The sequence below is a fragment of the Protomyctophum bolini genome, assembly GCF_963924005.1.
Source record: "Protomyctophum bolini genome assembly, chromosome: 13".
Classification (NCBI taxonomy): domain Eukaryota; kingdom Metazoa; phylum Chordata; class Actinopteri; order Myctophiformes; family Myctophidae; genus Protomyctophum; species Protomyctophum bolini.
In genome coordinates, this window is record NC_137874.1 from 44,353,761 (window position 1) to 44,381,326 (window position 27,566).

A 27,566-nucleotide genomic window follows, 5' to 3' on the forward strand; every position below is an offset into this window, starting at 1 on the left:
TGCCCTCTACTGACAACATTGGTGTACTGCTGCTGCACTTAGAATATGGTTGGCTTTGAATCGTTTTTTCTGTTCTTATTCGTATCATTTTCATCATAGTTTGTGTTTATTGTTAATGCTGCTAAAATTAAGACTTTATTGAAGTCTGAAAACCTGACTGTTGGTGAAGAATGGTTCATATTTAAAACCTGACTGTTGGTGTAGAATGGTTCATATTTAAAACCTGACTGTTGGTGTAGAATGGTTCATATTTATAAACCTGACTGTTGGTGAAGAATGGTCCATATTTATTGTATTATGTGACATCAGATGAATTGTACGGTTGAATGGCTCATATTTATTGTATTATGTGACATCAGATGAATTGTACAAACACTCCAGAGACTGCAACATGCATTCTGTAGCTTTATGAAATATATTGTACATGTAGGATTATGAAATATCAAGCATTCTGATAGGCCGGCGAGGATATGGAATGTAACAAGCATTCTGATAGGCCGGCGAGGACACGGAGTGTAACAAGCATTCTGATAGGCCGAGGCCATGGAATGTAACATTCTGATAGGCTGATGACATAGCCAATAAGGCACAATGAAGCAGCAGGGTAAAGGGTCAAGAGTCTCAAGACGGTTTAACGTTGACTCCTTACGACTGTTTGGACCCAAGGAGTTGCATGGCGACCTCTGGTGGTTGTAGGGCGTTAGGGCACATCATATACGCGCCAAGAGGCGTTCAGAAAGCGTCTAGCCCATTTTGACCCGAGGACAATTCTACAAATGTCTTCTAAATCCTACATAGTTTTCTGGAAAAAAAAACCCATGTTTCTATGTCAGTGGTTCTGAAAGGGTTAAACCCCCATGTTTCTATGTCAGTGGTGCTCAACCTTTTTCATGTCAAGGCTAGGTCCCCCAAAAATATCTGGATTTGGCCGTCGACCCCCATCTGAAAATATGTTGTTCCAGGGACCCCCCATCTGAAAATATGTTGTTCCAGGGACCCCCCCCCCAGAAGCAAAGATTTGAGATAAGGTCTGTAGTCAGTCAGGAGGTTAGATGGGGGGTCAGGTCCTGCAGATCTCTCATCAGGTCGGGAGGGCGTCTCAGCTCGTGTCTTAGAGCCGCTGGAATGTCCAGAAGTCTGTAGTCCTCCTCCTTCACCAGCTCTCTGACCGCCATGAGACAGCTGTCCCTCAGGGAGTACACTGAGACAGACAGACAGACAGGGAAACAGACAGACAGACAGACAGGGAAACAGGGAGACAGACAACATTAAATCGATTAATGCGCTCCAAATTAAACCCAATCCGACACAGGGGTATCACCCGATAATCAAGAGAATATTCGTAATCAGCACCTTAGAAATACCCCCAGTATGTGATAATCACCTTATAAATAATGTGATAATCACCTTAGAAATACCCCCAGTATGTGATAATCACCTTAGAAATACCCCCAGTATGTGATAATCACCTTAGAAATACCCCCAGTAAGTGATAATCACCTTTAGAAATACCCCCAGTAAGTGATAATCACCTTTAGAAATACCCCCAGTATGTGATAATCAACATACTGGGAAATCCGGAAGAGAAACTATGGGAGCGTTTAGCTTTTTGTGTCAATGATGTTCATGACGGAGACGCGCCGTGTCTGGTGGCGTTGAGCCGTGGTGGCCAGGGAGGCGCCGTGCCGAGCGTTGCGACGGCCACCAGACCCGACTCAGCAGGGAGAGAGTAGCCAATGGAATTGCACGAAAAACACGGCCATCTTGACCGTTAGCAGTCAGATTAGTAGTGATTTTATTTCAGAGATGCTAGTGTTGAACTCTGAAACGAATCAACCACTGCTACTGATGCTGTAGTAGTAGACTACTTGTCTACTACTACTGACCTGGTGAGGTGATGTCCACAGGGAGGTGTTCTGGGTGACCGTGGTACTGACCTGGTGAGGTGATGTCCACAGGGAGGTGTTCTGGGTGACCGTGGTACTGACCTGGTGAGGTGATGTCCACAGGGAGGTGTTCTGGGTGACCGTGGTACTGACCTGGTGAGGTGATGTCCACAGGGAGGTGTTCTGGGTGACCGTGGTACTGACCTGGTGAGGTGATGTCCACAGGGAGGTGTTCTGGGTGACCGTGGTCGTTCCAGCGTAGCGTAGCTGTAGGCATGTAGACGTCTCTACCGTTCACCAACAGTCTGGCTCCGTTTCGAGACGCTCTGAACACCCATGGATGAGCTGTGGGACCAAGCAAATAATTACAAAGAATATAAATAACAAAAGAAGTGTTTTTTGATCGTCCCAAAAACATTGTGTTTATTGTCATGATGTGTCACAAGTAACTCCAGTTGGCTTTCTCCGCGGCGTAAACGTCTTTAAATAAATACTTTTTGAAAAGTCTGCGAGGAAAATTAACGGGGAATAATTTTTCGGGTCTCTCGAGGGGGCGGGACTGCGACGCTCTATTCATACAGTAGTTTAGTATAAATGAAGGTCACGTATATATACTCAGATAGGTCATGTGTAGAATAAAACTATAGTTTAGTATATATACTCAGATAGGTCATGTGTAGAATAAAACTATCTAGTTTAGTATAAATTAAGGTAACATACTCAGATAGGTGGTCATGTGTAGAACGCGTCCAGGTCCGATGTCTCCGTAACTGACCGGACGTCCGTTAAAGTCCAGCCACCAGCTGGCGACGTCGGAGCCGGTTCTGTTGACGAAGTTCACGTGAGTCTGGAGGTCAGAGTTCACTGATCTAAGACCGGCCTCGCGTCCTGAATCCTCTCCTTCCTCTTCATCCATAGTTTAGTCTGAACGCACACACGCACACACACACACACGAACACACACACACGCACATGTGTACGCGTGCACACACACGCACACGTGCACACACGCACACACGTGCTCGCACGTACACACACACACACACACACACACACACACACACACAGGGAGGGAGGGAGTTCAACAAACCATGTGCAACCCAGATTCGGCACAAACAAGGGACTAAATTAATTTAGCTCCTACGCCACCAAAATGTGGAACGCCCTACCAACCTACCGAGAGCAGCTTTGATTGTAATAGTCATTTCTTAACGGCTGTTGGTAGGGCGTAAGGCGTTCCACGTTTTTATTCTGGCAGGAGCTAAATGAATTTATAACCCAAATTGTTTGAGCCGAATCTGGGTTGAACTCAAAAGTGGAGTAAAAGTACCTACAATATTTGCCTCTGAGATATATATAGTATAGAAGTAAAAGTACTGGAATAGGAAATACTCGGGTAAAGAAGTACTAATACTTACACCACTGAGGAGATGCAGTCACATCAATATTGTAAATATTGTGATCCAATAATAATGACTACCTATCTTATTCTTTAGCACAGAGCACTGTGTTTACACATTAAATACAATACATACTACTGTTGTCTTCTTAATAGGACAGTCTAGTAGTTTAAATACAATAAATTTTACTGTCTAACGTCATATTATTATAATAATAACAATAACAAACTGTGTGCATAAAGTATCTTCTTTGACACGTCGCTGCTGTTTTCTTTTTTTGTATCTGTGTTGTTGCCAGATGCCGCGAGAGAAACAAGTCATTGGACTGAAATTTGAAAATTGAGAGAGAGTTTATTTAATTTGGTCATTATAACAAATCAATACAGTGCTTTTTTTTGTTGCAAAAGAAACATTGAGCAAAAAGGAGTAGGCTGAAGCCTAAGCTTATAGTGCCTACCCTTCTAACAAATAAATGGCTTTCATAGGTAAAATAATACAACAAAGCAAACAGAAGGGGGAAAAAAACAAGAAAACAAAACAAAAACAAACAAACATAACATGAAACAAAGACAAAGACAGACGGGACAACACAGTTAACAGGAACAAGACAACTAAAGAACAAAAACAACAAAACAAAACACAAAACGAGAAAACAAAACATCAGTCATCATCATGAGCAGATCTACAAGCTCACAACACGTAGAAAGACACACTTTACTTGTACATCGATGCTATTTGACTTTTAATTAAATACACACATTGTTGTACAGTCAAGGCGGGGCCGCGGGGGTCCCTGGTGAGTGTTTTCAGATGGGGGGTCTGAACCCAACCCAACGTTTACAAATTCAGGCCAGGGGGTCCAATAATTTATGGGAAATATTTGAGAACCTAATGTTAAACAACATTAGGAAACAATTAAGACCAAATACAAACAAGACCCTAAGAAATTCTACCAATAAATATTAATTTACAAGCAGCTTTACAGGAAAAACAAGCCCAAAGCCGCTTATAATAAGCAGTCATGGCAACGGGGGTCGAGAGACGGAAGAGGGCGTCCCCGCCCTGACCTTAAAGAGAAACAACAGCAGGGCGCCCCTACAGTACGGGAGGAGTAAACTTTGATTACATTAAATACTGTATTTAGTCAGCAGCAGAGGTGGAGAAAGTAATGTTGTGTTTACTAATAAAGTAGTAGTATCGATACTAAAGTACTCAGTGTTATGTTTACTAATAAAGTAGAACTATCGATACTAAAGTACTCAGTGTTGTGTTTACTAATAAAGTAGAAGTATCGATACTAAAGTACTCAGTGTTGCGTTAGTAATAAAGTAGATCGTATCGATACTAAAGTACTCAGTGTTGCGTTAATAATAAAGTAGAAGTATCGATACTAAAGTACTCAGTGTTGCGTTAATAATAAAGTAGAAGTATCGATACTAAAGTACTCAGTGTTGCGTTAATAATAAAGTAGAAGTATCGATACTAAAGTACTCAGTGTTGCGTTAATAATAAAGTAGATCGTATCGATACTGCAACAGAAATACATCCAGGCTGGGTACACTTGAACTTCCATGCCGGACAGAAGAAGCTGTGTTTTGCATGATTTCCGTTTTTTTAGACAGCTGGTGGATGAAAAAGAAGCTCCACCCCCTCGGCAGGTTGCAGCTGGGGAAATAAGCTTTTCCAGGAATCTGGACGACTCGGCAAGCTGCCGTGTGGGTGGAGCTTATTTTCCAAAAAAACCCGGAAAAGACGTCGGGCGTCAGCTTCCTTTGGCCGTGCCTGTCGGCTCAAGTGTGCCCAGACCCATCCCAGTTCCAGTAGGGCTGAGAAGCTCCCTCTACACTGTTTCCACACCTAAGCGCAAAACGACCGACAGCCGCGGACAGAAGAAGCTGTGCGCAGCTGGTGGATGGAAATTAAGCTCCACCTCCGCGGACGACTGACGCGGAGGAGAGACAGACCACCCCTTCAGCCAATCAGTGTAACGAAAAAGTGACGTCATTGCTTTAAATTGCTTTCATAGCATGTTTTGGTCTGTCTCAGAAGGGGGCTCGTACTTCCATGCATTAAGAAAACCTGAGCTCCTTTTAAGGGAATGTCTACGTCACACTTGAGCTACGTACGTGAGCTGGTGTGATGTCATTTACGTCGCTAATTATGTCATACGTCTGACATTATATCTTTAGCCACAGCGAAACACCATCAAGAAATCTTCTCACAGAGAAGATACAGATCCTCAACCCAGTGCCATATTTTTAAACCAACCCCTACTCGGTGACATGCGAGGAGAATTGTGCACCGAAGTCATCGCAGAGCAAGCCGAGCTGCAGAGGCTCGACCTGTCGCCCGGCGAGCCCCCGCCCCCTGCGAGCCCCCGTCGGCAGCCCGACCTCTCGCCCGGCTCACCTCTTCTTCACCTGGACGAGGTCCAGAAAGGACACAGAGACACCACAGACGGTGGACCCTTGGCCAACATGGACCCTCGCGACGACTCACAGCGACAGCAGCAGAAAGACTGCGAGCGACGGCTCGGCGACGGCGAGCCAATGGAGACGGACGACTGTGACGCGGACGACCCGCCGAGACCCCCGAGCGACCCGCCGAGACCCCCGAGCGACCCGCCGTCCTGCCGGGAAGCGGCCGCGGACGACGGGGAGCTTGACGACACCACCAGCTGCCGGCAGGAGGCGACGTTTCGCTTCACGGTGGAACATTTCAGCCGGCTCACGGAGGTCGTGCTGAGCCCGCCCTGCCTGGTCCGCGGCCTCCTCTGGAGGATGATGGTGACGCCCAGACAATTATCGGGATCAGTCGGCTTCTACCTGCAGTGCTGCCCAGGCTCGGGCTCCTCCTCCTCTGCTCCGTGGTGGTGCCACGCCACGGCCACCATGACGGTGGTCAACCGCAGAGACGGCGAGAAGAGTGTCCACCGCATGCTCAGCTACGTCTTTTATCACAAGGAGAATGACCGCGGATTCCCCGACTTCATGTCCAGCGCGGGGTCCAGCGCGCTGGACCCCGGGAGGGGATTCATCGAGGACGACGAGGTCATCTTTGAGGTCTTAATCCGGGCCGACGCCCCGCACGGGGTGGGCTGGGACTCCAAGAAACACACGGGCTACGTGGGCCTGAAGAACCAGGGAGCGACCTGCTACATGAACAGCCTGCTGGAGACGCTGTTCTTCAGCAACCAGCTAAGACGGGCCGTCTACATGATGCCCACGGAGGGCCACGACTCCACCAAGAGCATCCCTCTCGCCCTGCAGAGGGTCTTCTACCAGCTGCAGCACAGCGGCAAGCCCGTCAGCACCAAGAAACTCACAGAGTCCTTCGGCTGGGACACGATAGACAGCTTCATGCAACACGACGTGCAGGAGATGTGCAGAATTCTGCTGGAAAAAGTTGAGAATAACATGAAAGGCACTTGTGTCGAAGGGACCATCCCCAAGCTCTTCAGAGGGAAGATGGTGTCATACATCCAGTGTAAACATGTGGAATACGGTTCAGAGAGGACAGAGGACTACTATGATATCCAACTCAGCATCAAAGGAAAGAAGAACCTCTTTGAGTCTTTCAAAGACTATGTGGCAACAGAACAGTTGGACGGAGACAACAAATATGACGCAGGAGAGCACGGCCTGCAGGAAGCGGAGAAGGGGGTGAAGTTTCTGACCTTCCCTCCCATTCTGCACCTGCATCTGATGAGGTTCATGTACGACCCGCAGACAGACCAAAACCAAAAGATCAACGACAGGTTGGAGTTCCCGGAGCAGCTCTGCCTGGACGAGTTTCTCCAGAAGGCCGACTCGGAGGACCCGGCCGACTACATCCTGCATGCTGTGCTGGTGCACAGCGGGGACAACCACGGAGGACACTACGTGGTTTACCTCAACCCCAAAGGTGACGGCGACTGGTGCAAGTTTGACGACGACGTCGTGTCTCGGTGCACCAAGGAGGAAGCTGTCGAACACAACTACGGCGGCCATGATGACCTCTCGGTCCGCCACTGCTCCAGCGCCTACATGTTGGTGTACGTCCGCCAGTCCAAGCTCGACGAGGTCCTCCAGCCGCTGACGGAGTCGGACATCCCCCAGCAGCTGGTGGAACGTCTGCAGGAGGAGATGAGGGCAGAGGAGCAGATGTGGAAGTGGTGGCAGAAGGAGCAACTCTACATGACGGTCAGGATAGTGACAGAGGAGCAGTTCTGTGGTCACCAGGGCAACGACCTGTATGACGACGAGAAGGTGCACTACAGCGTGGTCAGGGAGCCCAAGACCTCCACGCTGGAGCAGTTCCTCCAGAACCTTTCCCACACCATGCGTCTAAAACCGGACCAGATGAGGCTGTGGCCCATGCAGGCCCGGAGCAACGGCACCAAGCGGCCCACCATGCTCGACTACGAGGCTGACCGCGGCAAGTCCATCGACAACTACAAGTCCGTCGACAACAACTGGACCGTATTCCTGGAGACAGTGGATCAAGAGACGGCCACCAGCGGCAACACCTTACCCAAGTACGACAAAGACCACGACGTCATGTTGTTCTTGAAGATGTACGATCCCCAAAGCAGAACGTTGACATACTGTGGATGTGTCCACAAGACCGCTACTACCTGCACCATGCGAGACCTGCTGCCGCTCATGTGTGAGAGAGCACGGTTCGAGCGGGAGACAAGCCTCGTCGTCTACGAGGAAGTGAAGCCCAACGAATCGAAGCGGATCTACGACTACGACGCTCCTCTGGACAACGTGGTGTACGATCCAAACGACGACGCGCTCATCCTGGTCTTCCAGAAGGACGAGCCTGAGAAGGACGGCGGTCTGCTGCCCACGGCGAAGGACCACTTCCAGGACGTGTACGACCGAGTGAATGTCACGTTCTGGGACAAAAACGACCCCCGTGACCGCGGCGTCGCGGTCACACTCTCCAAACGCATGAGCTACGCCGAGGTGGTGAAGGCGGTGGCTCAGAGGCTCAACATGGACCCCGTGCTGCTGCAGCTGGGCTACGTGGGCGGCGGTCCCACGTGGATCCCCATCGAACACAACTACAAAGGAACGCTACGAGAAATGCTGCAGAATCTAAAGCAACAACTCCACTACCGACGGCTGACGGTCAAGATTGCCGGCAGGAGGAGTTTCAGGATCGTTTGGCTGAACGGCCAGTTCGGGGAGGAGGTGATCACCCTCCACCCGCCCAAGCACGGCTGCGTGCGGGACCTGCTGGATGAGTGCAAGAAGTCCGTCGGTCTCTCCGTCAAAAAGGGCTCCGAGACGCTCCGGCTGTTGGAGATCCTCAACCACAACATCGTCAAGGTGCACCAGGAGGACGAGCTGCTGGAGTGTCTGTACCCCCTCGGGACCTTCCGCGTGGAGGAGGTCCCCGTGGACCAGCTGGACGTCAACAGAGACAACGAGATGCTGGTCCCCGTCGCTCACTTCCACAAGGACGTGCGGACCTTCGGCGTGCCCTTCCTGCTCAGGGTCCGACAGGGCGCGGTGTTCCGCGAGGTGAGGCGGAGGATTCAGGTCACGTTGGACGTCCGCGACGCAGAGTTTGAGAGGTTCAGGTTTGCTATCGCGCTCAACAACAAACCGCATCGCTACATCGACGCGGACGAGTACGAGGTGGACCTGAAGGACTTCAAGGCACAGCCCGGTAACGTGGACCAGCCCTGGCTGCTGCTGGACCACGTCCACAGAGCACCGGCCGCTCCCAAGAGAGGTCGCTGCGCGTGAATTAACTCATTTAGTTCAGTTCGAGGGTCAAGGTTGTACTTTACTGTCACATCTCGTGTAGGCCTACATAAGAGTAAAACTTATTTTTGTTTGGCTTCCTTCAGACAATGCGGCAGCATTTATATTATAATAAAACAGCAAACAGATGGATAGGATATAGAGTGCAAAAAAGAGTAAACAAAGAGTAAAAAATAGAGTATCATGTCCATGTGCATATTCTCCCTGTAGTAACAAAGTTAAATGGTAAATGGTGCATTTCTATAGAGCCTTGGATAAAGGCGCTATATAAATGCACCATTTACCAGCGCCTTACTCATTGTCAGGTGCTTTACATTGATTGTGCATTACATTCACCCATTCACACACACACACACACATTCACACACACACACACACACACACACACACACACACACACATTCACACACCGATGACAGAGGAAATCATGCAAGGCACCAACCAACCTGCACATCAGGAGCAATCAGGGGTTCAGAGTCTTGCTCAAGGACACTTGGACACTAACTCTGGGGGAGCCCACAGGGATCGAACCTTGCGGTTCCCGGTTCGAAGTTAGACCAACTTTGTGTGAACAACTTCACAGTAGCCTACGTTCCATAAATATACAACAAATGTATTTTTTTAGAAAGGTGCAATTCGAGCTTAATGGTGTGAAGGTGCGGGGGGGGGGGGGGCTATCATTCTCCTTTTCCCTAATTCGCTCTGGTTCTTATCAGTTTGTTGATGTATCTGATTGTTCGGGGAAATAAGTGTACAAGCTTTTTTGCAGTCTACTCTGTGTGGCTTTGAGACTGCGAAAACGTTTCCCATGCGGCAGCATCTCAAACAGTCTGCGGTTGGGATGGCTCTGCTAGCACAGCGTTCATCTCAAACAGTCTGCGGTTGGGATGGCTCTGCTAACACAGCGTTCATCTCAAACAGTCTGCGGTTGGGATGGCTCTGCTAGCACGGCGTTCATCTCAAACAGTCTGCGGTTGGGATGGCTCTGCTAGCACAGCGTTCATCTCAAACAGTCTGCGGTTGGGATGGCTCTGCTAACACAGCGTTCATCTCAAACAGTCTGCGGTTGGGACGGCTCTGCTAACACAGCGTTCATCGTACGAGGCTGTCGTCATATACCCTACTCTGATACGTCACCGTGGTAAGTATATATGGCGTTTTGGCCCTTTTTGCTCAACATACCAAAACACATGAGCTGCTGACTGGAGTACGGTCTATAATAGGGAACGTTTCTTCACAGACCAGTAGACGTGCATCGGGGAACCACAGCACTTCATGCCTATTCACGTTAGGGTTGCTTTGATGCAAAGACGATTGTATGCCGAGGTAGTGATAGAGCAGGCTAGGCTGACGAGGCTTGACCTGTCGTCCTCTAACCCACCTCTGCGAGCTCCGATCCCCGTCAGCAACCCAGCTAACCTCACTTGGACGAGGTCAAGAGGAGTAAAGATACCACTACCATGAACCATCCTCCCACGCAGAAAATGAATCAGAAAGCCGGCAGTGATAAGCACATGGAACCCGAGGATTCGGCACTGGATGCTAGGGCCCTAGAGGAGCCCTCTCCCAGGGTGTCGGTCCACCCAGAGATCAATGGGAACATTATGCACATTATACAGAGCAGCGGCGTGACCGACTCTGTGCACGTTGACACCTGGAGGTCCGAGGCCACCTTCCGCTTTGCGGTCGACTGCTTCAGCCGGAGGAACGAAGTGGTGCTGAGCTCGGCCTTCTTCGTCAGGAACCTCCCCTGGAAGATCTTGGTGATTCCGCACTTCAGCAAAGACAGCCGGGGCCAGGACCAGATCGGCTTCTTCCTGCAGTGCAACGGCGAGTCCGAGTCCACCACGTGGTCGTGCCACGCCGCGGCCACGCTGAGGATCATCAACCACAAAGACAAGGAGAAGTCGTACAGCCACGGCCTCAGCCACCTGTTCTTCCACAAGATCAACGACAGGGGCAGCACGGTGTCCTGGGGCGACATGACCGATCCAGAGAGGGGCTTCGTCGACGACGACAACATCACCTTCGAGGTATACGTCCAGGCGGACGCCCCACACGGAGTGGACTGGGACTCCAAGAAACACACGGGCTATGTGGGCCTGAAGAACCAGGGAGCGACCTGCTACATGAACAGCCTGCTGGAGACGCTGTTCTTCAGCAACCAGCTGAGATGGGCCGTCTACATGATGCCCACGGAGGGCGACGATTCATCCAAGAGCATCCCTCTCGCCCTGCAGAGGGTCTTCTACCAGCTGCAGCACAGCGAAAAGCCCGTCAGCACCAAGAAACTCACAAAGTCCTTCGGCTGGGAGACACTAGACAACTTTATGCAACACGACGTTCAGGAGTTGTGCAGAGTGCTCCTGGACAACGTAGAAAACAAAATGAAAGGCACTTGTGTCGAGGGGACAATCCCCAAGCTCTTCAGAGGGAAGATGGTGTCATACATCCAGTGTAAGCATGTGGACTACGGTTCGGAGAGGATAGAGGACTACTATGATATCCAGCTCAGCATCAAAGGAAAGAAGAACCTCTTTGAGTCTTTCAAAGACTATGTGGCAACAGAACAGTTGGACGGAGACAACAAATATGACGCAGGAGAACACGGCCTGCAGGAAGCGGAGAAGGGGGTGAAGTTTCTGACCTTCCCTCCCATTCTGCACCTGCAGCTGATGAGGTTCATGTACGACCCGCAGACCGACCAAAACCAAAAGATCAACGACAGGTTGGAGTTCCCGGAGCAGCTCTGCCTGGACGAGTTTCTCCAGAAGGCCGACTCTGAGGACCCGGCCGACTACATCCTGCATGCTGTGCTGGTGCACAGCGGGGACAACCACGGAGGACACTACGTGGTTTACCTCAACCCCAAAGGGGACGGCGACTGGTGCAAGTTTGACGACGACGTCGTGTCTCGGTGCACCAAGGAGGAAGCTGTCGAACACAACTACGGCGGCCAAGATGACCTCTCGGTCCGCCACTGCTCCAGCGCCTACATGTTGGTGTACGTCCGCCAGTCCAAGCTCGACGAGGTCCTCCAGCCGCTGACGGAGTCGGACATCCCCCAGCAGCTGGTGGAACGTCTGCAGGAGGAGATGAGGGCAGAGGAGCAGAGGAGGAAGGATTGGCAGGAAGCACATCTCTACATGATGGTCAACATAGTGAGAGAGGAGCAGTTCTGTGGTCACCAGGGCAACGACCTGTATGACGACGAGAAGGCCAAGTACAACTTGTTCAAGGTGCTGAAGACCTGTATGCTGCAGCAGTTCCTCCAGAATCTTTCCCACACCATGCGTCTAAAACCGGACCAGATGAGGCTGTGGCCCATGCAGGCCCGGAACAATGGCACCAACCGGCCCACCATGCTCGACTACGAGGCAGACCGCGGCAAGTCCATCGTCAGCATGAGCGACAACGACAACTGCTGGACGATCTTCCTGGAGACGGTGGATCCAGAGATTTCCGCCAGCGGGGTAACTTTACCCAAGTACGACAAAGACCATGACATCATGTTGTTCTTCAAGATGTATGATCCCAAAACCGTAAGCTTAAATTATTGCGGACATACCTACACGTCTTTATCCTGCAGAATACGAGACCTGTTGCCGCTCATGTGTGAGAGAGCCGGGTTTCAGCCGGAGACGAGCCTCCTCGTCTACGAGGAAGTGAAGCCCAACCTGACGGAGCAGATACGCAACTACGACGTTTCTCTGGACGCGGCCGTGGAGAAGCTAATAGACGGGATCATCCTGGTCTTCCAGAAGGACGAGCCAGAGAAGGACGGCTGTCGGCTGCCCACGGCCAAGGACCACTTCCAGGACGTGTACAACCGAGTGGACGTCGTCTTCTGCGACAAGAACGACCCCAGTGACCCCGGCGTCGCGATCACTCTCTCCAACCGCATGAGCTACGCCGAGGTGGTGAAGGCTGTGGCTCTGAGGCTAAACGCGGACGCCATGATGCTGCAGTTCTTCAAGTGCTGCAGTTACAGGGACGGACCGGGCTACCCTCTCAGACACACGTACGAGGGAACGCTACGAGAAATGCTGCACTATTGCAAGCCACATCCTCAGAAACTCTACTACCAACAGCTGAAGATGAGCATAGTGGACTTTGAGAACAGGAGGAGTTTCAAGACCGTTTGGCTCAACAGCCAGTTCAGGGAGGAGGAGATCACCCTGTACCCTCACAAGCAAGGCTACGTGCGTGACCTGCTCGACGAGTGTAGGAAGTCCGTTGATCTCTCCGACAGAGGCTCCGTGAAACTCCGGCTACTGGAGATAGTGAGCTTTAAAATCACGGGAGTGCACCAGGAGGATAAGCTCCTGGTCTTCCTGGAGTGTGCGTACGCCAGTCGCACCAGCCGCATCTTCAGGATAGAGGAGATCCCACAGGACCAGGTGAACTTGGACATGGACGGCGAGATGCTGATTCCCGTCGCTCACTTCCACAAGGACGTCTCCTCCACCTTCGGAGTGCCCTTCCTGCTCCGCGTCCGACAGGGCGAGTCGTTCCGCGAGGTGATGCGGAGAATCCAGAGCACGCTGGACGTCCAGGAGAAAGAGTTCCAGAGGTTCAGGTTTGCCGTCGTGACGATGAATCGTCCTCACTACATCACCGAGGACGAGTACGAGGTCGTCCTGAATAACTTTGCGCCGCAGCCGAGCAACCCGAACCGTCCGTGGCTCGGCCTGGACCACCTCAACAAAGCTCCGAAGAGAGCCCGTTGCTCCTACCTGGAGAAAGCTATCAAGATCCACAACTAGGGCCTGTCTGCTGCTACTGTACATGGTTATGTAGCTATATATTGGAGTAATCCAATCGCTCACATAGCCGTGGTTACCTAGGTAACCTTCCTTCTTCAATTATTCCAATTCCAGGTTGACGCACCAACAACCAAACGTTTTTTCTTAACTCAATGCAACTAAACGTGTGTGCAGACATGTTTAGGTGGGGAGGCAACAATCGTTTTTGTTCTGCAAAATGTTGCACAATGAACTCAGCGCCGGTGTGTCCATATAGGCCACACTGGTGGCCATTGCCTTTAGGGCGGAAGTTAGTAAAGGTCGCCAAACGCTATTCCTTGTTCCAGTTCCTGTGCGCTCCCCAGCGACTCGGATTCTCCTGCCCGTTCCTTTGCGCTTCCCGCGACTCTGCCAGTTCCTGTACGCTCCCCCGCGACTCAGATATTCCCCTGCAAGTTCCTTACCTACTCGCGGCCGCTGAATGACCTACAAAACAAATCCACAGATTCCACTTGAAATGAAAGTACGGGGGACTGCCCATAATTTCCGACACCCCATTGCTCCGACTGCGTGACTTGGACCAAAGTAATGCGGAAAGTGGGACTAATGACACTGCACCGATACTTGTGTTAAGAACTTGGGATCCGAAGTCCTGTTAGTCCGAAGTCCTGTTAGTCCGAACATGCATTAAGGTTGGCGAACATGCACTGCTCCCGTGCTTGCGATTATGTTTAGGTTAGTGTTAGAGATAGGGATAGTAATTTGGGAATTGTGGACCAAAAGGCGATCGAGAGCTCTACCGACTGAGCTACTCGGACAGTGGAGACACGCAGAGGTCACAGGTTCATATTTTAATTGTTTAATTGTAGTTTTTGTTGTCTCCAACAGGCTGAAGGCATGGGGAGAGAGTATGTTTGTCTCCACCAGGCCGAAGGCATGGGAGAGAGTATGTTTTATTGTCTCCACCAGGCCGAAGGCATGGCAGAGAGTATGTTTTATTATCTCCACCAGGCCGAAGGCTTGAGGAGAGAGTATGTTTGTCTCCACCAGGCCGAAGGCATGGGAGAGAGTATGTTTGTCTTTCAAAAGTATTAAGCGTCTCCTATATGGATGTATAACTATCTCTGACAGAAAATGCACAACGTTTTTATATAGTTTCACAAGATAGTAGGCTATACTCAAAGAATTTTACACCTCTCCCGCTTAGCGGAGAGTGGGGTGTGGTAGAGGACATCTCCCCGAACGCGTGGGTATGTCCAGATAGTTGCCTCGCGGAGCCGTCTTTTGTCCAGTGTCCATTCTGGGTCCGGAAACGGTACTGTTTTGAGCATTGACCCCAGTAGAAGCTCTGCTGCTGTGAATTTTACACCTCTCCTGCTTAGCGGAGAGTGGGGTGTGGTAGAGGACATCTCCCTGAACACGTGGGTATGTCCAGATAGTTGCCTCGCGGAGGCCTCTTTGTCCAGTGTCCATTCTGGGTCCGGAAACGGTACATTTTTGAGCATCGACCCCAGTAGAAGCTCTGCTGCTGTGAATTTTACACCTCTCCCGCTTAGCGGAGAGTGGGGTGTGGTAGAGGACATCTCCCCGAACGCGTGGGTATGTCCAGATAGTTGCCTCGCGGAGCCGTCTTTTGTCCAGTGTCCATTCTGGGTCCGGAAACGGTACTGTTTTGAGCATTGACCCCAGTAGAAGTTCTGCTGCTGTGAATTTTACACCTCTCCTGCTTAGCGGAGACTGGGGTGTGTTAGAGGACATCTCCCCGAACGCGTGGGTATGTCCAGATAATTGCCTCGCGGAGCCGTCTTTTGTCCAGTGTCCACTTTATAAAGTCCATGCACTCCAGTGAATAGCATTTATCCATTTAGATAACTTTTTTATGTTATTTCATTACTTATTTTTACACAGAAACATAATGTGTGTCTTTACAATAACTGTAATGTAATAATAATACTAATAATGTAATGTAATAATTATTTAAATAACGAATTAAATAACCTTATTTTATTCTGAAGGCAACCGGATGTCTTAAATTACCTAGCTCTCAGACAGGAAGTTCTAAATTAGCTCATAAGACGGAGCCCAGAGTCACAGAATCAAACAGAGTCTTCCGGTGCGTTACGTTCTGCGCCTGCGCCGTGGTCGAAAATATCCGATCATCCTCGGTTGTTTTCGGAACCTGACGTCACCGTCAGTTACAGTTGCGGCCTCTGTTAACTACCGAGCATGCGCAGTTTGCGTTAGTTTTAGCTATTATTAGCTTTCTTGGTATCTTTATGGATATTATTAGTGTTTAAGGTGTTTAATTGTTGTTCTAAAGGACAGGAGAATATTAGCATAAACCGTCGATTCAAATAAAGAAGGTTTTACAACAAATACAGAACCTGTTTTAGTTTTACATCATAATTAATGTCAGAAGCTAGATAGCTTAGCTTAATTTAGCTATCTGGCTAGCCACAAGGATGTGAAACAGTCACGTGACTAGTGATGTCGATTCGTAGCCGATACTTTCAACGTCGGCTGGTTACGGCGCATGCGCGTCACTGCGGCACAGTTATAAACAATAAACAATTATAAACTATTCTTCTACTCCATGAAGATGTTACAGAACAATTAAACTGAGTTTGCTGTACATTTATTATTAGTTCTGCTTCAGTCGGATTCATAGTTATAATATAAACATTAATTATAATAACTGGTTATACATGAATTAGTTCTGCAAGCAAATCCCTACGCCTACGTGTTGATACATTCTGCGATTGTCCGTTGTCACCACCTGATGGCAGCAAAGCTTACATTTAGCCTAATATTGCACATTGAGCTGTAAATAATGTTATAATGTAATAAATCTGTGGTTTGTTAAAACAAACCATATATATATATATATTTATTGTCAGATCTTATTATATCTTCTTGTCATCTTGTCGAGATGTGTTTGACATAAAATCAGTAAGCTTTAATACACAAGTGTAATATACAACTACAAGAAGCACGGATAATATAAAACACTATATTTAAAAATAAGTACATTATTGATTGATATACTGATATATTAATTGATATATTGTGTAACACTTAAGAACATCTGAAAAAACAAACATAACACTTTATATATATATATGTTTTAATATATTTTAAGTGAGAAAGAACTACTCTCTGGCCTCGACAGCCCAGACATCCAGACAGAAAAGTCCTATCTGATTGCATTAAACAATGTTCAACAATGTTAAACTCACTTTGCATGTTGATTTCTCACTCAAAGTGCCATTCACTTTAAGCATGCTCATATCCTCTATTCATATTCATTCACTTTAAGCATGCTCATATCCTCTATTCATGTTCATTCACTTTAAGCATGCTCATACCCTCTATTCATATTCATTCACTTTAAGCATGCTCATACCCTCTATTCATATTCATTCACTTTAAGCATGCTCATACCCTCTATTCATATTCATTCACTTTAAGCATGCTCATACCCTCTATTCATATTCATTCACTTTAAGCATGCTCATATCCTCTATTCATGTTCATTCACTTTAAGCATGCGCATACCCTCTATTCAAATAGGCCTATATATTATTTAAATAGCCAATTTAAAGTGGAAATTCTTCTGGGCTTGTTTCTTTCACATCTGGCAACACTGCGTACAGAACGTACTAGAAACAACTGCCAGGTTCTTCTGAGGACAACAGAAGGTTCTATAAGCCGCAAATTAGTTTTACCACTTCGGCTATTTGGAAATAGCTGATTGATTGATTGATTGATTGATTGATTGATTGATTGATTGATTGATTGATTGATTGATTGATTGATTGATTGATTGATTGATTGATTGATTGGTTGATTATATATATATTATATCCTCAGTAGCAGTTTTTGTATTTCGTTTGAACTGTACTGGTGTACTGTGAATAACATTTCAATCAATAACTCTTTAATCAATCAATCAGCTATTTCCAAATAAAAGCCGAAGTGGTAAAACTAATTTGCGGCTTATAGAACCTTCTGTTGTCCTCAGAAGAACCTGGCAGTTGTTTCTAGTACGTTCTGTAAGCAGTGTTGCCAGATGACGTTTTGAAACACAAATCTTTTATGGGAGTATACAAATAATACATTAAAATAAACAAGCCCAAATAAACAACTACACTTTAGAAACAAGCCCAAATAAACAACTACACTTTAGAAACAAGACCAAAATAAACAACTACACTTTTAAAAACAAGACCAAATAAACAACTACACTTTAGAAACAAGCCCAAATAAACAACTACCCTTTAGAAACAAGCCCAAATAAACAACTACACTTTAGAAACAAGGCCAACTTGCTTACAATAAGCAGACAGACATGGCAACCTTGGAGCCTCGTCTATACGTATATCCCGCGCGGTGCAGCGGGACCTGGCATCCCAGTGAGTGGCAGTAGTTTCTGGAAGGAAGGAAGGAAGGAAGGAACCCTCATGGTGAGTCTCACTCAGACTCTAATTCAAACAATTACATTAATTCACGCATAAAGCAACTCTTTTAGCGACACACTTTAACACATTCTATATTATACTTTGATTATATTAGCACCACGAGCCTTTTAACACGCCGTGACGTCACTTGTGTAAGGTTTAATTCAGCTGTGTATCATGACATCTCGAGCTGTTAGCATGTTAGCAACACACTTGCACTTTTGCACGTCCTGTGTTTTGTCGCTGTGGCTTTTTATTCATAATTAGTGTGTTAATGTCGTTGTCATTAATATTATTATCATTGTTAATGCAATCACAATAAAGCTTGTCGGCATGCTAGCATGATGCTAGCCAGGCTAACGCTAGCAGCCACAGTGACACAGAGGAGAGGAGACATGCTAGCTGCTAATGCTAATGCTAGGGCCCTCCTATGTATGCTGTTGTTATGGAGACCTCATGTTAATAATTATGGTTATCATTATTTAGCACCTGCTGGTTGATGATTGATTCATATTATCATCATTTGGGATTGATTGGAAGCTAAACATACAGATATTATACAAGTTAAGTTACCAAACCTGATGTTTTATCTACTTCTATAGCCTATCTTTGCTTTTATAGAGCTCTGTTTTATTTAGTATATATATTATATACATATACTGCTTCTCAGACAGGCAGGGGGTCCTTGAGGGACATCCAGTGGGTCCCCTGTGGAACCAAATGTACCAGTGGGTCCATTTGGTTCCATTTGTACACTGATTTTTTTTTTACACAATATAAATTGGGGTTCCCAGAGTCAATGGGGGTCCGTAGCCTAATGCATGTCAAACTGGGGGTCCTTGGAATGAAAGTCTTCTCATGGCATTATCTCTTCAAATGGGGAGTCCTTGACATGACAACGTTTGAGAACCACTGTGTTAGAAAGAATGCTGATTCTACATGTTTGATGATCCTATCAGATATACTTTACTTACTTTTATGATGTCACTGCAGAGCAAAGAAACAAGTTACACACTTTGATGTCCATCGCATGTATGTCTTTATTATAGAGGCTGGTTTGGTTGCAGAAGAAAGATGTTTTCACAAAATATCTCCATTTGATTAAAACCCATTTTGACCTGAGATCAGATTCTAAAAATGTCTGTTTGAAAAAGCTATGTTACTATTGTCAGTCGTTCTTCGATTTTTCAAAAATAGCAGACCTACAAGCTCGTAGCGCGCCACTCGGTGGCGCGCTACGAGCTTGTAGATCTGTTATTTTGCAATAGCTAAAGCATAACATAATGCTTAGACCAAAAAGGGGTTCCCGCCCAAAATAAGTTAAAAGTCCGTCCTTGGCTTGGCAGAGGTGTTGAGACATGGTGTAAGCTTTTTGCTGTGGCTGTCCTGAGATGACATGTCTTTGTTTTTACACAATATATATGTTACTGACGTTTAGAAGATTTGGAACACTTTCCTGGGGCTCTTTATGGGTGTAATATGTGGTTTTTAGATATTTTATAAAATTATTCTATAACATGTCTTCTAAATCATGACAGTTTTCTGAAAAACCTCATGTTTCTGTATCAGTTGTGATCAAACTATTTAAAACCTCATGTTTCTGTATCAGCTGTGATCAAACTATTTCATGTCAAGAACACCCCCAGAATTATCTTTATCTGGCCTCCGACCCCCCATCTGAACATTTGTTGTTCCAGGGACCCCCCCCCCCCCCCCCCCCAGATTTGAGTTATAAACTTTCGCTGTGAAAGAATATAATATAATCAAAGATTTGCGCCACATTTTCATGATTTAAAAAAAAAATAGCAGATCTACAAGCTCATAGCGCGGCACCGACTATTTTTCAATAGCTAAAGTATAACATAAATAATGCTTAAAACACCAAAAGGGGTTCCCGCTCAGAATGGGTTTTAAGCCCAGAATGGTTAAAGTGATCTCCGGTTCTGTGTCGGCTTTCTTCGGATCAATTCTACTTCTGGACGGTCGGGAACGAACCCCTGTTGGTGTTTTAAAGCATTATGTTATAGTTTAACCATTGGAAAAAACAGCGGATCTACAAGCTTGTAGCGCGGCACTCGGTGCCAAGCTACGAGCTTGTAGATGTGCTGTTTTGAAAAATCTTAAAAATGTGGCGCAAATCTTTGAATGTATATTCTTTCAGAGCGAACATTTTTAACTCAAATCTTTGCTTCTGAGGGTGTGGGGGGGGGGGGGTCATTTGAGAACCACTGGAATAGAAACATGAGGGGTTTTTTCTCTCCAGAAAAACGGTCAGGATTTAGAAGGCATTCTTTGGTAGAATTGTCGTCGGGTCTAAAAATGTGTTAACAAAATAAGTATCGTCTTTCTCTCGACCGTGTAATTTAATACCACTCAACGGTTTATTGATTAATATGTAATATAATAATGTCATATTTATTAATTAATATGTAATGCGGTACCACTCAATGGTTTATTGTTATTTAAAAAGGTGGATTCTGGTGTGACGGTTCTGATCCCTGAGACATTCTGAGACCAGCCCGTTTCCCAGCTGAAATGTTGGGCCAACACGCCCCCCCCCCCACACACACACACACACACACACACACACACACACACACCCACCAACACGCATGTTGGGAACCATCCTAAAGATGGTGCTTGCGTGTTTGGTGTTGCACCTGTCTTCACCATCACATACAGCTGCTTGTCTAGTGGACATCTGACACACACGCACGCACGCACGCACACACGACACACACACACACCACTTATAGCCCTTCTCCTGTACTACTTTTTTCTGAGTGGTGCAACCACTCCAAGGAACAGCAATGTGACTATGAGTACCAGTAGGGGCAAAAGTGGCGCTGTTGTGCCAGAAACAGAGAGAGAGAGAGAGAGAATCACCCCGACATGCAGGTTAAGGGTTGTTTAACCCATTGTGGTGTTAGCATCATGTCGTGCTTTAGCTATTGAAAAATTGCAGATCTACAAGCTCAAGGCCTGTTGGTTCTATTCCAAGCGTTCATATTCTAGGTGTGTACTGTCTCTAAGTGACGCACCCAATATTCGGACGCAGAAAATATTCGGCAGAAAATGGCTATGAAATGAAATGCATATTCGGTTTTGGCCCCACGAACAGGCAGAAAAATATATCACGGACTATAGTGTATGCAATTGAATTAATGCACGGTGTACTGTACTGTCTGTAAAAGGCTCAAGAGTACTGTAACCAAATGGACCCCTATCTATAGAAAGGTCAGATCCACGAGGCGTTGAGTGGAGGGAACATGGAGCATGTAAACGCTGCATTTATAAAGCGCCGTTATCCGAAGCACTTTAAATAGATTGTGTATTATTATACAGCGTTTCCCAAACTGTGTCTTCTGTCAGTAACGCAGCGTTGCATCGAGCACGCACACACACACGCGCGCACACACACACACACACACACACACACACACACACACACACACACACACACACACACACACACACACACACACACACACACACACACAGTGCAGCCCCCAGCTGCATATAGCGCGCCACCGAGTGGCGCGCTACGAGCTTGTAGGTCTGCTATTTTTGAAAAATCGAAGAACGACTCACATAGAAACATAGCTTTTTGAGAACTGTCAGGATGTAGAAGTAGAAGACATTTATAGAATCTGATCTCGGGTCAGAACGGGTAAAGTGTTTATATATGTTCTAATGTGTTTCTTAATGTATTTATTAATTTATTTCTTCATGTATTTCTTAATGTATTTAAGGCTTCAGCTCTTAAAGACGCGGGCAACGCGGCGCTCAGCTCGGGGAACATCGACGAGGCGATCCGCTGCTACACGGAGGCCGTGACCCTTGACCCCGCCAACCATGTGCTCTTCAGCAACCGCTCGGCCGCCTACGCCAAGAAGGCCGACTACGACAACGCCCTGAAGGACGCCGAGAAGACCATCAAGATCAAACCGGACTGGGGCAAAGTACCGTACCTTACTGTTTATCATTATTATTACTGTCAAGATCAAACCGGACTGGGGCAAAGTACCGTACCTTACTGTTTATCATTAATATTACTGTCAAGATCAAACCGGACTGGGGCAAAGTACCGTACCTTCCGGTTTATTATTATTATTACTGTCAAGATCAAACCGGACTGGGGCAAAGTACCGTACCGTACCTTACTGTTTATTATTTTTAGTGTCTCCATGAGGAGAGAGTATGTTTTATTGTCACACCAGGCCGAAGGCATGAGGAGAGAGTATGTTTTATTATCTCCACCAGGCCGAAGGCATGGGGAGAGAGTATGTTTTATTGTCTCCACCAGGCCGAAGGCATGGGGAGAGAGTATGTTTTATTGTCTCCACCAGGCCGAAGGCATGGGGAGAGAGTATGTTTTATTGTCTCCACCAGGCTGAAGGCATGGGGAGAGAGTATGTTTTATTGTCTCCACCAGGCTGAAGGCATGGGGAGAGAGTATGTTTTATTGTCTCCACCAGGCTGAAGGCATGGGGAGAGAGTATGTTTTATTGTCTCCACCAGGCCGAAGGCATGAGGAGAGAGTATGTTTTATTGTCTCCACCAGGCTGAAGGCATGGGGAGAGAGTATGTTTTATTGTCTCCACCAGGCTGAAGGCATGGGGAGAGAGTATGTTTTGCTCCGTCCGTCTGTCACCAGCATATCTCCGGCACAGTTAACGTCTCTCTAGGGTTAATTAACAGTAAAATGAACTGTATGTGTAAACCTCTCTCCAGGGTAACTCCAGGATGTTTTAAACATCTGTTCTCTCTCCAGGGTTACTCCAGGAAAGCCACAGCGGAGGAGTTTCTGGGTCGTCTGGACGACGCTAAACACACCTACAGGGACGGCCTGAGACACGAACCCCAAAACCAGCAGCTGAAAGAGGGCCTTCAGAACATCGAGGCCAGACTAGCAGGTTAGTACCTGAACCCCAACATAGGGGTTATGCGATATGGACAAAAGTTTTATCACGATATTCTTTCAAGCTTATCACGATACACGATATTATCACGATATTTTCGCGCGCGTTTTTTTATGGTTATTTTTCAAGTTAACAAGAATTAAAGAAATACCATTTAGACTGTATTTAGACATTTAAATACCATGAGAAACTCCTCATCGGTATGTGCACGAGCACACACACACACACACCACACTATTACAATGTAGCTGTCAGCAGAAACCGCTTGTCGTCATTTTTATATATTTTATGTCTTGCAAATGTATGCTCTACCATACTATAGCATCACACAAAAGCAACAGAAATAGCAGATCCGCAAGCTCTGCTTATCGTCTCTGTTCGGGTGGAAATCCCATGTGTCCAAAACTGTTAACCCATTCTGACCTGAGATCAGATTCATACGAGGTTTCCACTGGACACACACTGGTCTGATGAACCCATTCTGACCTGAGATCAGATTCTAAAAATGTCAGTCGTTCTTCGATTTTTCAAAAATAGCAGACCTACAAGCTCGTATCGCGCCACTCGGTGGCGCGATATGAGCTTGTAGATCTGCTATTTTTCAATAGCTAAAGCATAACACGATGCTGACACCAAAATGGGTGCCCGGTCAGAATGGGTTAAGGATTCAAATTAGATCTACAAGCTCAAATCATGTCACTTCGCTCACACATCTCGAGCTTGTGGATCTTCTACTTTTGGTGCTTTTGTGTCACGCTGTATCAGTGTAGTGATGTAAATAGGTTTTCAATGTAATGGGTCCCGGGATGCACAGGTGGTCATTCATATGAGTCCCCAAAGAAATGTATGAGTCCCATTTGGCCTTTGGTGTGGTCAACTTTTTGAGGGCACAAGGCCAAGTTCCAGGGCATGAAGGCCATCAATTAAAACAATGATTTAAAGTCCCCGGTCATCATTATTTTAGCTTAAAAGGTTAAGGATGATTACATTTTTTTAAATTTAAAGGCGAACATTGGTTCAGAACAGTGCTTCTTAAATAAATAATCACAGCTTTAAATAACAAAATATAAGTAGCTACTGTTGTAAAATATTGTAAACATGTCTGTAACATGGGGTCCCAGTGCAGAGATGAAAATCATAATGAAAAGGCCTGGGACCCTGTCACCCTGGGATAATTCATAATCGTATACATTTAATTTGGGGGTCCTTGAAATTAAAATGGCTGAGGATCAGTGGATTAAACTGAGTTAATTCACAGAAAATACAATGACAGACAGCCTGCATTCATTTGTATATCCCTATGTTTCTGTTCTGCCTCGTCTGTTTTTGTTCTGATATATTGTCACAACTGTGATTGATATGTTCCTTGTTTTTAATTTGCTTCTATTGTTTATACTGTGCAAATTCTTCAGCACCTTCTAACTTTGTTTCTTAAGGTGCTTTATAAATAACATTTAATTGTACTTACTTACATAACTTTTGAATGAGGGCTTGGTTTAGAAAAGATTATTTTTTGCTAAAGTAATATATTGAATAACATGTGGATGTTAAGGCAAAACTGGCATATGGCATTGTGGGGGTGCAGGACTGGGGGTGCGCACGCTTTTCCGACACACCGAAGATCCGAAGCGGGGGGACATGCGATGCGATGCGAAAAAGCGATGGTCCGACATGCGCTGCTTGCGGTTAGGGTTAGGTTAGGATTGAGGTTTCGGATCAATAGTATGTCGGAACTAAAGCCTGCACCCCAGGACTGAGGACTCTGGAGAAAAGTCAAGTGTAAAAAGCATTTTGTACACTTTACCACGTTATGTCCGCATTGATACAGAAATGATTATTAAGCGAGCGACGCCCACGTACAGTGAGCGCGCTCTGGTGCTTGGCTACTAGCGTTTGGCTAGCGATATTAGCCGTGGCCACGGACAATTTACTCTGTCAACTAACGTAGCAGACAATAGCGTGGTGAATGGTGGAGGAGTCCTGCAGTCTAACGTATAGCAGACGATAGCGTGGTGAATGGTGGAGGAGTCCTGCAGTCTAACGTATAGCAGACAATAGCGTGTTAAATGGTGGAGGAGTCCTGCAGTCTAACGTATAGCAGACGATAGTGTGGTGAATGGTGGAGGAGTCCTGCAGTCTAACGTATAGCAGACGATAGCGTGGTGAATGGTGGAGGAGTCCTGCAGTCTAACGTATAGCAGACGATAGCGTGGTGAATGCTGGAGGAGTCCTGCAGTCTAACGTATAGCAGACGATAGCGTGGTGAATGGTGGAGGAGTCCTGCAGTCTAACGTATAGCAGACGATAGCGTGGTGAATGGTGGAGGAGTCCTGCAGTCTAACGTATAGCAGACGATAGCGTGGTGAATGGTGGAGGAGTCCTGCAGTCTAACGTATAGCAGACGATAGCGTGGTGAATGGTGGAGGAGTCCTGCAGTCTAACGTATAGCAGACGATAGTGTGGTGAATGGTGGAGGAGTCCTGCAGTCTAACGTATAGCAGACGATAGCGTGGTGAATGGTGGAGGAGTCCTGCAGTCTAACGTATAGCAGACGATAGCGTGGTGAATGCTGGAGGAGTCCTGCAGTCTAACGTATAGCAGACGATAGCGTGGTGAATGGTGGAGGAGTCCTGCAGTCTAACGTATAGCAGACGATAGTGTGGTGAATGGTGGAGGAGTCCTGCAGTCTAACGTATAGCAGACGATAGCGTGGTGAATGGTGGAGGAGTCCTGCAGTCTAACGTATAGCAGACGATAGCGTGGTGAATGCTGGAGGAGTCCTGCAGTCTAACGTATAGCAGACGATAGCGTGGTGAATGCTGGAGGAGTCCTGCAGTCTAACGTATAGCAGACGATAGCGTGGTGAATGGTGGAGGAGTCCTGCAGTCTAACGTATAGCAGACGATAGCGTGGTGAATGCTGGAGGAGTCCTGCAGTCTAACGTATAGCAGACGATAGCGTGGTGAATGGTGGAGGAGTCCTGCAGTCTAACGTATAGCAGACGATAGCGTGGTGAATGGTGGAGGAGTCCTGCAGTCTAACGTATAGCAGACGATAGCGTGGTGAATGGTGGAGGAGTCCTGCACTCTAACGTATAGCAGACGATAGCGTGGTGAATGGTGGAGGAGTCCTGCAGTCTAACGTATAGCAGACGATAGCGTGGTGAATGGTGGAGGAGGCCTGCAGTCTAACGTATAGCAGACGATAGCGTGGTGAATGGTGGAGGAGTCCTGCAGTCTAACGTATAGCAGACGATAGCGTGGTGAATGGTGGAGGAGTCCTGCAGTCTAACGTATAGCAGACGATAGTGTGGTGAATGGTGGAGGAGTCCTGCAGTCTAACGTATAGCAGACGATAGCGTGGTGAATGGTGGAGGAGTCCTGCAGTCTAACGTATAGCAGACGATAGCGTGGTGAATGGTGGAGGAGTCCTGCAGTCTAACGTATAGCAGACGATAGCGTGGTGAATGGTGGAGGAGTCCTGCAGTCTAACGTATAGCAGACGATAGCGTGGTGAATGCTGGAGGAGTCCTGCAGTCTAACGTATAGCAGACGATAGCGTGGTGAATGGTGGAGGAGTCCTGCAGTCTAACGTATAGCAGACGATAGTGTGGTGAATGGTGGAGGAGTCCTGCAGTCTAACGTATAGCAGACGATAGCGTGGTGAATGGTGGAGGAGTCCTGCAGTCTAACGTATAGCAGACGATAGCGTGGTGAATGGTGGAGGAGTCCTGCAGTCTATGCTGTTGGGTGGTGTTGTTTCGTGAGTTTATATCCATGAAGACGAGTCACGTTGGTCTTAAAAATAGCAGATCTACAAGCTCATAGCGCGCCACTCGGTGTCGCGCTACGAGCTTGTAGGTCTGCTATTTTTGAAAAATCGAAGAACGACTGACATTTTTAGAATCTGATCTCAGGTCAGAATGGGTTATTCAGACCAGTGTGTGTCCAGTGGAAACCTCGTGTGAATCTGATCTCAGGTCAGAATGGGTTAAAACACCAAGGGGTTCCCACCCAGAATGGGGTACTTTTCCATCCCCATTGTATTTTTCCAGCTATACACATTCATTGAATGCCTATACAGGGAAATGCAGGAAATAACAGAAAGGCAAAAAAAAACCCCACACATGATCTTGTAAATACTTTTTTAGATGGTAAGCCGCGTGCGTGCTCTGTCTGTGTGACAGACGTGGAGTTCTTTTTGGGAACTATAACACGTAGCGTCGCCCTTCCTCGACATGAGCTGTTTACTACATGAGCGCAATGCTGTTTGCCTGTTTCCCCCTCTGCCTAGAAGAAAGGGGGCGGGGACTTTTGGAGTGCTGAGAACTCAACAGAGTTATAAGCAAACCAAGCCGTCCATTGGAGTGCCGTAGCAACGTGTGGTTAGCTTGTAGA

General features: G+C 47.0%; 4 protein-coding genes across 8 annotated transcripts in view; 3 read left to right on the plus strand and 1 right to left on the minus strand.

Annotated features, from left to right (window-relative positions):
* Positions 1–851: 851 nt before the first annotated feature.
* On the minus strand, positions 852–3,566 carry vhll (von Hippel-Lindau tumor suppressor like). Of its 2 annotated transcripts, none has more exons than XM_080779620.1 (4): positions 3,516–3,566; positions 2,607–2,810; positions 2,091–2,231; positions 852–1,201 (listed from the first exon to the last, which is right to left on the minus strand). In XM_080779620.1, exons 2-4 carry the CDS (start codon positions 2,800–2,802, stop codon positions 1,041–1,043), a joined length of 498 nt encoding a protein of 165 aa, XP_080635746.1. In that variant the 5' UTR covers positions 2,803–2,810; positions 3,516–3,566; the 3' UTR covers positions 852–1,040. The 2 variants fall into 2 exon arrangements, with proteins under 2 accessions (XP_080635746.1, XP_080635745.1); XM_080779619.1 differs by having other exon boundaries at positions 3,305–3,559.
* Positions 3,567–5,943: 2,377 nt separating this feature from the next.
* On the plus strand, positions 5,944–9,027 carry LOC308327720 (ubiquitin carboxyl-terminal hydrolase 7-like; the record flags this gene model as incomplete). The annotated part of the gene is made up of 1 exon (XM_080781245.1): positions 5,944–9,027. The coding sequence occupies exon 1, from the start codon at positions 6,067–6,069 to the stop codon at positions 9,025–9,027; it is 2,961 nt and encodes a 986-aa protein (XP_080637371.1). The 5' UTR covers positions 5,944–6,066.
* Positions 9,028–10,700: 1,673 nt separating this feature from the next.
* On the plus strand, positions 10,701–13,811 carry LOC308326842 (ubiquitin carboxyl-terminal hydrolase 7-like; the record flags this gene model as incomplete). Its single annotated transcript, XM_080779882.1, has 1 exon — positions 10,701–13,811. The coding sequence occupies exon 1, from the start codon at positions 11,028–11,030 to the stop codon at positions 13,809–13,811; it is 2,784 nt and encodes a 927-aa protein (XP_080636008.1). The 5' UTR covers positions 10,701–11,027.
* Positions 13,812–18,205: 4,394 nt separating this feature from the next.
* LOC308327107 (stress-induced-phosphoprotein 1-like) overlaps positions 18,206–27,566 on the plus strand; it is a 30,905-nt gene continuing 21,544 nt past the window's right edge. For all 4 annotated transcript variants that reach the window (XM_080780269.1, XM_080780272.1, XM_080780270.1 and 1 more), the window contains exons 1-3: positions 18,206–18,253; positions 22,000–22,209; positions 23,022–23,163. In XM_080780269.1, the coding sequence (XP_080636395.1) occupies positions 18,251–18,253; positions 22,000–22,209; positions 23,022–23,163 (355 nt within the window). In that variant the 5' untranslated portion in view covers positions 18,206–18,250. The remainder of the gene's footprint in view (positions 18,254–21,999; positions 22,210–23,021; positions 23,164–27,566) is intronic.

What these genes read in the sequence shown, in the direction of transcription:
- vhll (XM_080779620.1), bottom strand. Translation starts at nt 2,802, where the DNA reads ATGGATGAAGAGGAAGGAGAGGATTCAGGACGCGAGGCCGGTCTTAGA. An exon ending in ACACATGACCACCTATCTGA is followed by an intron (nt 2,232 to 2,606) that starts GTATGTTACCTT and finishes TTGGTCCCACAG; the next exon opens with CTCATCCATGGGTGTTCAGA. An exon ending in TGTGGACATCACCTCACCAG is followed by an intron (nt 1,202 to 2,090) that starts GTCAGTACCACG and finishes TGTCTGTCTCAG; the next exon opens with TGTACTCCCTGAGGGACAGC.